General features: G+C 50.0%; 1 protein-coding gene across 1 annotated transcript; it reads right to left on the minus strand.

Annotated features, from left to right (window-relative positions):
- Positions 1-254: 254 nt before the first annotated feature.
- LOC128822368 (serine/threonine-protein kinase PAK 3-like) lies at positions 255-11,242 on the minus strand. Its single transcript, XM_054004065.1, has 6 exons — positions 11,225-11,242; positions 3,535-3,644; positions 2,645-2,762; positions 1,716-1,815; positions 1,088-1,284; positions 255-275 (listed from the first exon to the last, which is right to left on the minus strand). Exons 1-6 carry the CDS (start codon positions 11,240-11,242, stop codon positions 255-257), a joined length of 564 nt encoding a protein of 187 aa, XP_053860040.1.
- Positions 11,243-11,951: the final 709 nt, after the last annotated feature.

Here is an 11,951-nt window from a genome sequence, read left to right on the forward strand (position 1 = left end):
GGCATTGCAATACTTCAGTTCCTTTGCTACCAGGTAAACATGAATACACCACCTGAGAACAAAAGAGGGTCACAGAAATGACCAGAAGCTGGGAGCTCTCCTCTGAGGAACGGCTGGGAGAGTTGTGCTTGTTTAGCCTGGAGAAGAGCAAGCCCCAAGGAGACCTTTCAATATTCGTAGGGCCTTCTAAGAAGAATGGGGACAAATCTTTTAGTAGGGCCAATTGTAAGAGGACAAGGGTGAATGGTTTTAAGCTACAAGACACTCGATTGGCTCTAAGGAAGAAAGCGTTTACGAGGAAAGTGCTGAAACACTGGCACAGGCTGCCCAGAGAGCTGGGAGGAGCCCCAAGCCCGGCAACATTCAAGGTCAGCTTGAATGGGACCCTGAGCAACCTGATCCACTTGAAGATGTCTTTGCCAGTGACTGGGGTTTTGGACTAGATGACCTTCACCGGTCCCTTCTAATCTCAACCAGTCTTGGATCCTGCTTGGTTTTCATTGGAAAAGCACCCAGAGTGGATATTACTATGTGGGGGTCCCATCGGAAGCCCTGGAGTTTGGCCAAGGAACAAACCCTGACAGGGAGCAGCTCTTTGGGCTGCAGCCGCTTTGCCTTGTACCTGCAGAAGTTCCTTGGCAGAGCCTCTCCTGTCCACATCCATCTGCAGGCAGCAGCCCAGAAATTCACACAAGCCAGAGGGCAGCCTGAGCATGTGCAGGTCTGGTACCCCTTGCTTGCCTATCAGGTAGTTAGCCTGAAGCCAAAGGAAACATGAGACTCTACGTGATTCTTCCATATCCTTCAGTGCTCACCTAGACCCCATCTTTTAAGCTCCAGCCTGCAGTGGCAATTTCTTGCCTAGCAGATGCTTAGAGATGAGCCTTCCCTCCCAAAGGAAAAAAGGCTCCAGTGCAGCCCCAGCTCTTCCAAGCTGCAACAGGTCTTGCCTTGACAGCTGATGCCAGCCCCAAGGACGGTTTTACAAGTGGGCCTTGGTGGAAGCACTTTAAGCTGTGGGCATGGGATTTTGTCTAATGGACACACAGGAGAAGGACACCGCTCTCTGAGCGTATTTGCACCTTACCCTCTCACTGGTTTCCCGAATATAAGGAACCTCTCCTTTGGCCATTTCTATTCCCACGATGCCAAGGGACCAGATGTCCACTTTGGGGCCGTATGGCTCTCTTCTCACCACCTCGGGTGCCATCCAGCAAGTGGTCCCGACCATCGACCTCCGTTTACTCTGCTCAGGGCTGAGCGGAGCACAGAGGCCAAAATCAGCTGAGGAGAAAAACAAACACTGCTTCAAGTAGGGAACCAAGGAAAAGGCTTCCTCACTCTACGTCTCAGAATGCAGTGCTGAATCGAGCTGGAAAAGCAGCTGGGCTCTCATTCCTCAGGGCTGCAGCCAAGGACATGGGCAATTGTCCACTTAGCAACCCCCCCACCCCAGGATTCCCACCCTGGCTTTTCCTCAGGCACCGGGACGTTTACACTGTAACTCTCTCCCTTTGGAAGGAACACACACACAAACCAAAGTTACTCTTGCTACCTTCTTGCTCTCTAGACCACTCAGCCCCTTACAGCTGCGCCCTGGGCTCCCAGAGTGCTCCCTGCCCTCTCACCAGCGCCACTGCTGGGCACCCGGCAGCCGCTCAAAAGCAGCCCCACACCGCCTGCCCGGAGCGCTGCGCCTGACCCAGAACACCCACCCAGCTTGACGGAGCCATCCCGGCCCAGAAGGATGTTGTCACTTTTGATGTCTCTGTGGATCACCTGGTTGGCATGAAGGAAAGCCAGGCATTGCAGGCTCTGGGAGAGAAAAAAGAAACAGGAGGCCAAAAGTTAGCCTGATCTGATTTCATCACACACAAAAGGACACTGCTCCTGAAGATTCACAGATCTCAAAGGAGCAGTGAGCGCTGGCAAGAGGAAGTGCTTGCTGCTGCAACACGAGGAGGAGAGCAGGATCTTTCCAAGGCAAGGCATATTAGCGCTTGAGAGGGAAACATCAGTCCTTGCTCAAGACTGTCCCCTGCAAAGCCAATCAGAATGATCCCTGCTGCACTGGATGCGCTCTCCCTGTCTGGAGGACAAGCAATGGTTTGCCAAAAGAGGAAAAGTTCCTGCCTTGGGTACAAGGGGATCACTGTCGGGTGGGAGGCTGGAGGACAAGGGTTATAGGGCTTCCTCAACAGCAGACTTGGAAGGAGCTCATTTGTCAGTTTTCAGTAGCAAGCAGCATGGTGGGTGCCGTGCCATCCTTTGAAGTTGGGACTGTGACAGATGAGTCTCTCTTTGGCTTTGCTGCTGGTTTAAAACTTGGACACCAGCACCTTTGCACTTACAGGCAAAGAAGGCAATGCAGAAAGGGTTTGGGCAAAGGCTTGGAGAGGCAAAGTGCAGAACAGAAAATACAAATGAAAACGAGACAGGGAGTTCAACAATGGTCTAGAAGAGTAAAGAACAGACTATAGTAAGGGCAGGGACACTGGCAGGCAGTTCACTCCCAATGCTCTTTCTTCTCCAAAGCATGAGAGCAACACAGAAAGAAAGCTCTGAACATGGAATCACTCGCTTTGCAGCGCTTTTGAGGGACGAGCCTGTCCAAGCCATCCCAAGCACAAGCAGGGCCCCTTACCTCCCGACACACTGTTGCTATGTGTCCTACAGCCATCCTTTTCATGCTGACCACATCAGCTAAGGAGCCTCCATCCATATACTCCAACACCACCAGGACATCCTCACTGACAAGGTAGCTGCAAGATGAAAGCAACAGCGTGGAGCTGAATGTGCACAGCTGAAGTGCCGGATGAAGGAAAGACTGCAGCTGAGTTTTGTTTCCAGGTCACTGGTAAATGAAGACGGAATCAAATGAAGACACACTCCACCCAGGCTATCCACTGCTTGCCATCTGTGCCGTCTGAATGAGGAAGGCACATCCGTGGAAAAGGAGGAGGCTTAGGTGGCAAACAGTGGAAAAGGGCAGTTTTGTGATGGCAAAGATTAATCTGGAAGCGGACACATCCCGGCAGCTGCTTCATAATCTTCATACACAAATTGCACCATTAAGTCCAGCAGCAAGGAGGCACAGTCTTCACAGCTTTTACTGTGAAGGGCAGGTGGGTGTGCAGCACTGCCAACACCCTTTGGAAAACCTTGCAGAAAGGACAGTCACAAACAGGAAAAACAATTTCAAACCTGGCAAATTATGTTTCTCCTAGCCTAGTCTTTTGGCATGCAAGGCAATGGAAACCAGTGGGAATGGCGCAAGGGAAATCCTTTCTGTGATGCTTTCTCGGCACTTCTCCTCGACGCTTGGAAGAAATCACACCCCAAAAGAGCAAAACAACATGCAGAGAGTGAACATGCATGCTGCTGGCTTAGTAAGAGAGACAGGTTTCTGAGATCAATCTTCAAGATATTTCTGCCAGGAAGCATTCATGGGAACAAAATGCAATCTCCTCCCATGCCTTGTGCAGGACTAGATTGATGTTAATTGAAAGATCCATTTTCTGCCAGAATATTTACCTTTCTAGGTAGGTGACAATATTGGGGTTCTTATATTCTTTCATGACCAGGATTTCCTTCAACACATCCTCGCAGCCCTGGCGCTGGAGATTAAGTTGCTTTACGGCCACCTACAATGACATTGAAAAGCCATCAGGAGCGGACATTACGAGAGCCTCTTTCTCCGTGCACTCACGGGCCTGGATGCCTTGTCACCTCGGTAGAAATGGACACTAAACCATCAACCACAAAGCGCTAACAGCACTCTCTGCACCTGCAGACTTCTCAAACAGACTTTGTTTATCACTACTATTATCATTTACACATCTTTTGCAAGCCAAAAGTAATTTTGCTCCTGTGAAGGTAAATTGAAACCACTGGAAATACGTTAGCATTTCTAGGGGCTTTCACCAGCCTTTTGGAGATGGCTGCCATTCTTGACTGGGTGCCAAAGGAAACACACACCTACATGACAGGGACCATGCTGTCCAAAAAAGAACTCCAAGGCGACTCAAAGTAAAGTTACAATCCTAGCACATCCTAACTTCTTCAGTTTGGGCTTCGCAACTCTGAAGAACAATCTTGAACACGGTTTACACCGTGGAATTATTGTCATTTGTAATTCTTTAGTGGCTTTAAGAATGAATAACCCTTTATGTGGTACCCTGTGGATGCACGGCAGGTCATAAGCAGGGCTTTGGGCTTTCGGACGCCTCCTCCACCTCCCTCCAAGTGCAGTTCCTGAGCGCAGCACTGCAGGTGGATAATGAACTACCAGAAAGATGCAGTTGTATTTGCCGAGAGCCAAAAACAAGAATCAAGGACTATGAACTTATCGTCCCAAAGAGCAGCGGCACTCTCCAAGACACCATGTCTTCAACACAGGATCAACACAAGGTTGTATTATTTAAGGCTCTTCATCAATTTCTTCTCATTGATCTGTGCGTGTGTGTGTGTGTGTGTGTGTGTGTGTGAACTAGGTTCCCTAGGACTGAAAGGCAAAACTGTGCTCCAAACAAGATCTCTCCTTCTTTAGGACTTGCATTATATTTTCAAACTGAACCACGTGATGGAAAACAATGGGAAATCCTATCTGTGTCTGAACCTGGGCTTAAGAGGAATTGGGCTGGAATGACGGCTCTTGCCATCTGCTAATCTATGCATGTTTATCCAGGAAGTCCAAGCCAGCGTGTCCTTCTCTGAAAGGCACCAGCGCCATCCTTGCATTCATTCAGGTAGGGAGGGAGGACAAAGTCTGTCCCAAATGCATTTTGCAGCCTGCCTCTGGACAGGCTGCTTCTGTGGGACAGCCTTTGCAGCAAAGAGTTAGGCGGCCCAAAGCTTTGGCCACGGATCACATCACAAGGGAAAGCACTCAAGGGCTGCAAAATCTGAATGGGCTGTTGGCACTTACTGCTCGTCCTGTGGCAGCGTTGAAGGCCTTATAAACGGTTCCAAACCCCCTGGAAACAGAACAGTGGCAAGAACAGAGAAGTTGGTCAGTGCTGAGAAGCAAAAGGCAGCCCAGGCAGGAGCTCTCTGCTGCCTGCAGTGCCTCAAAACCACCAGGCTTTGTCTACTCTTCAGCCAAAGGCACAGCAGCCCAGCAGCCCTCTGCCACGCAGAGTGTCCAAGGGAAAAGCTGGGTGCAACCGGAAGAGAAAGGGCTGCTACAAATCTCAAATGTACACACTAGACTGTGCATGCGGGTGTTTTCTTCGCCTTTTCCTTCTGGCATCTGTGCCTGTGGCATGCCTTTCCAGGCAATGAAACATACAGTCCTGCTGGGCCTTCTCACCACTCTCTTTTCATCCTACCTGCCAAACTCAGGCAACACCACACAGCCTTCCTTATTTTCCTGACCACGGAATGTTGTTTTCAGCAAAATACTACTAAGAAATGCTACTGACAGCTGCTATCTGACAGCTATCAGGTGGGACGCTGCTCTCTCAGGTTCTTCTTCCTTCATGAGTGTGGCCAAATTACTTTGAATCGTACAAAACTATGTCTCCTGGGAAAATAGGCAAACTGGCGCCACATGTTTGAGGGACAGGAAGGCTTCCAGGTCCTGCTCCTTGAGGCAGGCAAGATGTCGTCAGCATCCAGTGATCTTTCATGATGTCTTGTACTGCCTCAGCACTGAGACAGGGACAGACTAAAGCCAGGGGCTGAAGATGCTTGCAGCTTGCCTGACTTCCCACGTGATATTGCAGCACCAAAATACCTGGCCCATGGTTCTGTAGAAGTAAGCGTGGCTGCACTCACCCACTGCCAATAGGTCTCCATCCAGTGTACTTCTTCTCTGGATCTCCCACACTCACCACACGCCCTGAAAAACAAAATGCAAGAAGCACACTTCAAAACAGAGATCCTGACTTCCAGGAGATCTGAAACCCAGCTCCACTCACATCAACAAGAACAACAACAGCAGCCCCAGCAAGACAGGCAGCTCTGTAGCACACCTGGCCTGCACAGAGCCTGATTCTCCACACTCCATTGAAGGGTTGCCTTGAGAGGAAACTAAGCCCATGGAAAAAGCATCAGAGCAGACAGAGACCAGAAAAGAACAGGCACCAAGGCAAGTGGTTGTCATCCAGAAACAGGAAGGAGGGCTGGAAAATCAGGACACTTCATTTTCCTGGGAAGAAACACTGTCTTGTGAGATTCAACAAAAGCTTTCATACTTCCAAAGTTTCAATGCACCCTCAGATCTGGGATGAATTTTTATCAATTTTTTTCTGCTGTTTTTTCCAGAGCAGAAAGAATATTGCAAAGTGAATTCCGGGAGAGGAGGGCACCTTCTCTACCTCTCAGCAGTTTGCCTAAAGAATGCCTTGACATTTTTAGAGAGAAGCAGCTCATGCTATAACCAAGAACAGTGGCTCTAAGAATTAGGACCCTCTTCATTGATGAGCAGGCTAAGTTCTGAAGATGACTTTGCCCATTCCCCATGTAGTGAAGAACTACAAGGCCTTGTCTTCAGCCTGGCGTGCAGCAGTCACTGGCACTGGACTCAGCCCCTTGAACACCACCCACGTGCCCCATCTTCCCAAATGGGCACAGCCCAGACGGGGAACAAGGACAGCGCCGCTCCTCAGGCGCTGCCGTGACACAGACACCTGCACAAATGAGATGCTGATCCTTTCATCAGTCCAGGCAAAGCTGCAGCAACAGGACGGCAGCTGCAACCTCACAGCTAAGGAAGGCTCCAGCCTCTGCAGTCACACCAGCTGTCAGTGGCAGGGCAGGTATGACAAAAAGCTCGGCAAAGCCCACAAATGGCCACTGACAGCCACTGTGAAGAAGACAGAGCCAGACTGAGCCCCGTTACAAGCTGCTGACCTCACTCAAGACAGGACATGATTGTCTTTGACTTCAGACCCACAGAGCAGTAGATCAATCCACCTTTTGTCCCAACAGCTGGTGGCAGACGCTGAGTAAACCGGGCTCTGTTCTGTACCTGACCGCTTATTCTCTGACAGCACTGCACTGGCAGCTATTACCAGTGGCAAGAAGCAACTCAGTTGTACTGCAGAATCAGCAAGGCCTTGGTGTGCTTTCCTAGAGCACGATCTGTGCAGGGATTGAGGCCAATGCTTAGTATTCCAGGAGTATTTACCAGCGGGCAGTAGCAGTACAGCGTGCCTGGTACCAGAGGAACATGCAGCAGAGGGGCTGCTGGCTTCCTCCTGAAAACTGCCTGCAGGGCAGTTTTATCTGACTGTGCCACACAGATGTCTCCCTTTGATCTTCCTAAGCATACAACTAAAACATCTGCATCTTTCTGGGAACCAGAGGAATCCGGCCTCCACCTGTGAGGAACTCAGCATGGGAAGTAATATTTCCCTTCTGGTTTGCCTTTTGTCTTTTTTTGATTTGGACAGCATGGCTTTGTAATGTCAGCTGAGCCTGCCCCCAGCCTGGCTGACTGGACCCTGTCAGCAAAGGCACTGCAGGAAGCCTGGAGAGGAGGCACCGGTGCTCGGGGCGGCTTTGTGCCCAGCCAGCTCATGGCAGGGCTGTGGCATCAAAACGCCTAAATCCTGCAGTGCATGGGAAGATTGCCTTCCCGGTCAGCCTGCGCTTAAGCTGTGCTGTGCCTGGGCGCTGTCCATTGCCCTGGCGCTGTCCTTGCGGACGGTCAGTCCCGTTTGTGGCTCCGCGCTGCTTCGCAGCTGCCCGAGGCTCTCCCCCCTCACAGAGGGGCCCCGCCCCGCCCCAGGCGCCCCCTGGCGGCTGCCCCGCCCCGCCCGGCCCGCGCAGGGGCGCTCCCTTCCCATGGCGCCCCCCAGCGGCAGCCGCCCCTCACTGCAGGCACGGGGGCGGGATCGGGCCCTGCTGCTCGTCCTGGCGCTCGGCTCCCTTTTCCAAGAGCGAGCGCGGCTTGAAAGGAAGCCTTTTCCAACTGTGTCCCTCTGCTTTCCTTTGAGGGGGCCGAAAGTCTCCCCTGAAGGTGGGCCTAGTGCGTCCATAAGTGCTGACGCAGGAAAAGGCCCATTTGTTCTCCCACCAGCTGCCACTACTGGCTCAAAAGCAGCGCCCAGCTCTGGAAGGAGAAACAGCCCGCGGCACAGTGGTGCCATCCCTGCCCAGCCGGAGCTCTCTGGCAGAGCAGCAGCAGCAGCAGCAGCAGCAGGGCTTGCCTTGGCTTCACCTGGGAAGCCAGAAGCCTCCATAAATCAGCAGGTTCCCAGGCTGCATCGGCTCCTGATGCTGGGTGAATCCTGCTAGCTCTGACTGCTTCCAAAAGGTTATAAAGTGTGAAAAATGCATATTATATGGCTCTACGCAGATATTTACTATATGTATTATGCTAGGTTGGAAAGTTATGCTGTATTAAAATTTTAATAATATAGGAAATGTAGCTTTGTAATAAAAGTTAATCTTTTGTAGTTAAAATAGAAACTATGTGTGTGAGATATTCTTTTTATTAGAAAAGGAGAAGATAATCAAGGAATTCTTCACACCGAGATAACAATTATAATTTTCCAGAGAAGAGGAATTTATGGTTTTCCTTATCAACAGAAACGAAGTTCTTTAAGCCTGATTTAGACTCAAAGGCGCCTGGGGATTAACAGAAACTTTTTGACAAGTACCATATGAATTTCTTGTTTTAAATAAAATATATGCATAATGATGAAGTGTTTTGTATATGCAACAGGTTACCCCTCTTAAAGAGTAAATTCTCTTTTAACGGGGTCCTTTTTCTGGCTCATTTTTGTCCAGAGAGAGGTACCCAGCCCGGGCTGTAACTCTTTGATGTTATTGTCTCATTAACTGTCCTAACTCTAATTGTCTAACTTTTTACTATACTTGTATTATTATTTTTATAACCATTATATTTTTATTAAACTTCTATAAATTTTTAAAACAAGTGATTGGCATTTTTCACATAAAGCCAGCAGTATAGACATACATGCAGAGCAACCAGCCTCCAATACATGTGTAAAACTATGGGGGTTTGTGTGCTATTATGAGGGCTGTCATGCTGATAGTGAGTGCCTCCTCCACAGCTTGTGTGCAGTACCATTGCTGGGCCACTTTCCTCCCCAAGCAGTCACCGCCAGCTTCGTTCTCTGGCTCTGTTGCATCTCAAAGCTCAGTTGCCCAAGCTCCTGTGTTCCAGCTCTCAGGCTGGAGCACCAACCCGTGCTGTTGCACGTGAACAAATGGTCTGTCTCCAGTTCACTGTGCAGGCAGAAAGCACTTTTGCTAAGACGTAGGACGTAGAAAGTAGAGGAAAAAATTGGCTGGAAACTCTTGGGGTGGGGGCAGGCTGCCAGAGCTTTCTGTTGCTTTCATTTGAGGAAACAGCAGTGTTTTGTGAATGGTGGGCAGAAAACGGTATGCATAGCTCTGTGGACTGTTTTGTAAGCAGTGCATGCTTGAAACTACTCCCTGATCTCTAGCCCTGAGGAAATGAGGGTCATCCACCAACATTTTAAAGCTTTGGGATTAGGACACTAGGACGGTGCAAATGTGGTGTCTGTAGATGCAAAGGCATTCGTCATCTAATCAGTCATTTCTTGAGCATTGTCCTGACTTCCAGTCTGACACACAGAGGGAATTTGCATCAGGACAATATGCAGCCTGGAAGGAAGCTTCTGAACTTTGGAAGGCTTGTGGTTGCTCTGTTTTTCTGAGCCTGCCTTCCTAAGGTGTGCCCACCAGCTGAGCTATTTGGTCTCTGCCTCAGGGTCTCCTCCTTTTTCGGTGGGACTTGCCCATTTTGCCACATTGGTTTCCTCCCCCCACCAGCTTCTCCGGTGTCCCGCACTGGGATTTGATTTCCTGTTCCTTCTTTCTGTGTGTCCATTAGAGTCAGATCTCTGTGACTCCCAGATGTGTGCCCAAGAAAGCTGCCAGAAGTGAGTCACAGGCCCCAAAGGCTTCTTTGAGGTGCTGTGATTGTGCAGCAGCAGTGTGCTGTGTGTGCAGCAGGTTGGTTACTTGGCTTTTTCTCCCCACTTAGGTGTCATTCTTCCTTCAGCGAGCCCTACAATTTGCTGGTTGATGTCAGCCATGCAGTAAATGGGCAGGAATGGCAGGCATTCCAATCTAGGGAACTCTCTGGGATATTAGCAAAGCACGATTTCACCCACAGAATTTAAAAGCAAATTTAAAACTGGCTTTAGTCAGAAGCACTGCTGGCCAAAAGGGCACGGGGCCTTTGGTTTCCTCACATCCTGGTTGTCTCTCAGTGTTCAGCTTGGTGTACAGGGTGGGTGTATGGGCTTGGTGCCTGTTTTGTGTTACTCTTGGTTCCTTTGAGCTGTGGGTTTTGGACTGCAAGGGGGTTTTGTGCTGCTTTGGGGCAGAGGAGAACTTTCCCAGCTTTTCTTCTGTCTTAGCTGCTGAGAAGGTTGGGTTGCCATGCATGAATTCACAGACCGACCCAGAGCAGCTGCTATTGTGATGTCAGCAGAGGGCTGCCACGTCACAGCGCTGTCAGCAGGAGGTTTCCTGGTGCCCGCAAGGCCTCAGCGTCCAGAGCAGCCCTTGGCACGCTCGTGGCAGGAGGATCACCTCGACTGTGCTGTTCTCAGATTACAGCGGGTGTCCTTTTGCTTCTGTATTTTCTTGCACAGTCCGTAGAGTCGTGCAAGTGTCCTGTTGCTCCCCTTTTTCCTTGCACAGTCTGGGGACTTGTGCAAGAGGGGGGTTTTTTCTATTTGTTTTACTGGCCTACGGACTCGAGCAGCACTGCTCAAACGATGGAGCGAGTCCGTAGAGCAGTCAGCAGCGCCTTTTCATTGGCGGCTTCTCGGAAAGCTTTTCATCGTTTGACTGGTAAATAGAAGTTTTTCCTTGGGGCAGCACGTTGAAACAAAAATGGCATAAAGATGCTGTGTGTTTGGTAAAGCTCCTGTCAACAGCTTCACCTAAAAAGGGGGTGTCTCTTGCCCAGCAGGGTGTGGGAACCTCCCAAATGCAGACTGGGGGAGCTTTGCAGGTGTCCTTCTAGAAACTGTTTGGTTCTCTCCAGAGCTGAGGAAAAGCATTTTTTTTCTGCATACCATCCTTCAAGGATGTGCCTGTCTAAGTGGACCCCCTGTGTGTGCTACCAGAGCGACTGGCTTTGCGCTGAAGGGCAAAGTGCCGAGCAGTTTGTGTGTGCTCCTGAACCCCGGAGCTGGGCCTGTGCTGTGTCCCAACAGAAGTGCAAGCGCTAAGAGGGGCTTGGTGGGAGCTTTTGTGGGGAATTGTTTACAGCAAGCGTGTGGGACATGCTGCATGCAATTTACAAAAAGAAAGAGCAAGTCCAGGAAAGAGAGGAGAAAAAAGCTGCTTTAGCTGCAGGCTGCACAATGAGCTTCAATGTAGGCACTGACTGCTAAGGAACAATTTGCATCTTCTCAGCCAAGTTTCTAGGTCCTTAGTGGCAAAGCCGAGCAAAAGGTAGACACAGCCTAGAGTATTGGCCTGCAGTCTCGCTTGCTGTGCTAAAGAAGTGTTGCTCCTGGAGGGATTGGTTGCGAAAGGAAAATGCTCTCTGCTTGGGTGGACTTGTTCTGTGGGATTCCTCAGCACAAACAGATTTCTAACAGCACCTGGTTCATTTTCCCTTGTCCCCGGCAGGTCGCCTCAGACGTGGAAGGAATCAAGGGCACGTTTCGGTGAGTGGGACGGGCACCCTTGACATTCCTGGTGTCTGAGGATTGTGGAGAAAGCTGTGGCCTTGGCCTGTTGCAGTAGAGTGCCAGCCTGGCAGGCCGAAAGAAAGTCCACTAAGTCGATGTATGCATGAACACTACCAAAAGGATTCCATCCGTTTCCTCCTTTTCCACGGAAGAGGTTATAATTAATGAAAGTCAAGCTTTGCAGACAGGAGGCTGCATGCTGATTGTAGGCAGGCTGAAACATCTCCTTCAGAAGCATATGCAATCCCGTCCAAACATTAGTCTCATTAGTGCACTTGAATTGAGTTTGAATGACTG

This window comes from Vidua macroura, chromosome Z (assembly GCF_024509145.1).
Source record: "Vidua macroura isolate BioBank_ID:100142 chromosome Z, ASM2450914v1, whole genome shotgun sequence".
In the NCBI taxonomy this organism is placed as follows: domain Eukaryota; kingdom Metazoa; phylum Chordata; class Aves; order Passeriformes; family Viduidae; genus Vidua; species Vidua macroura.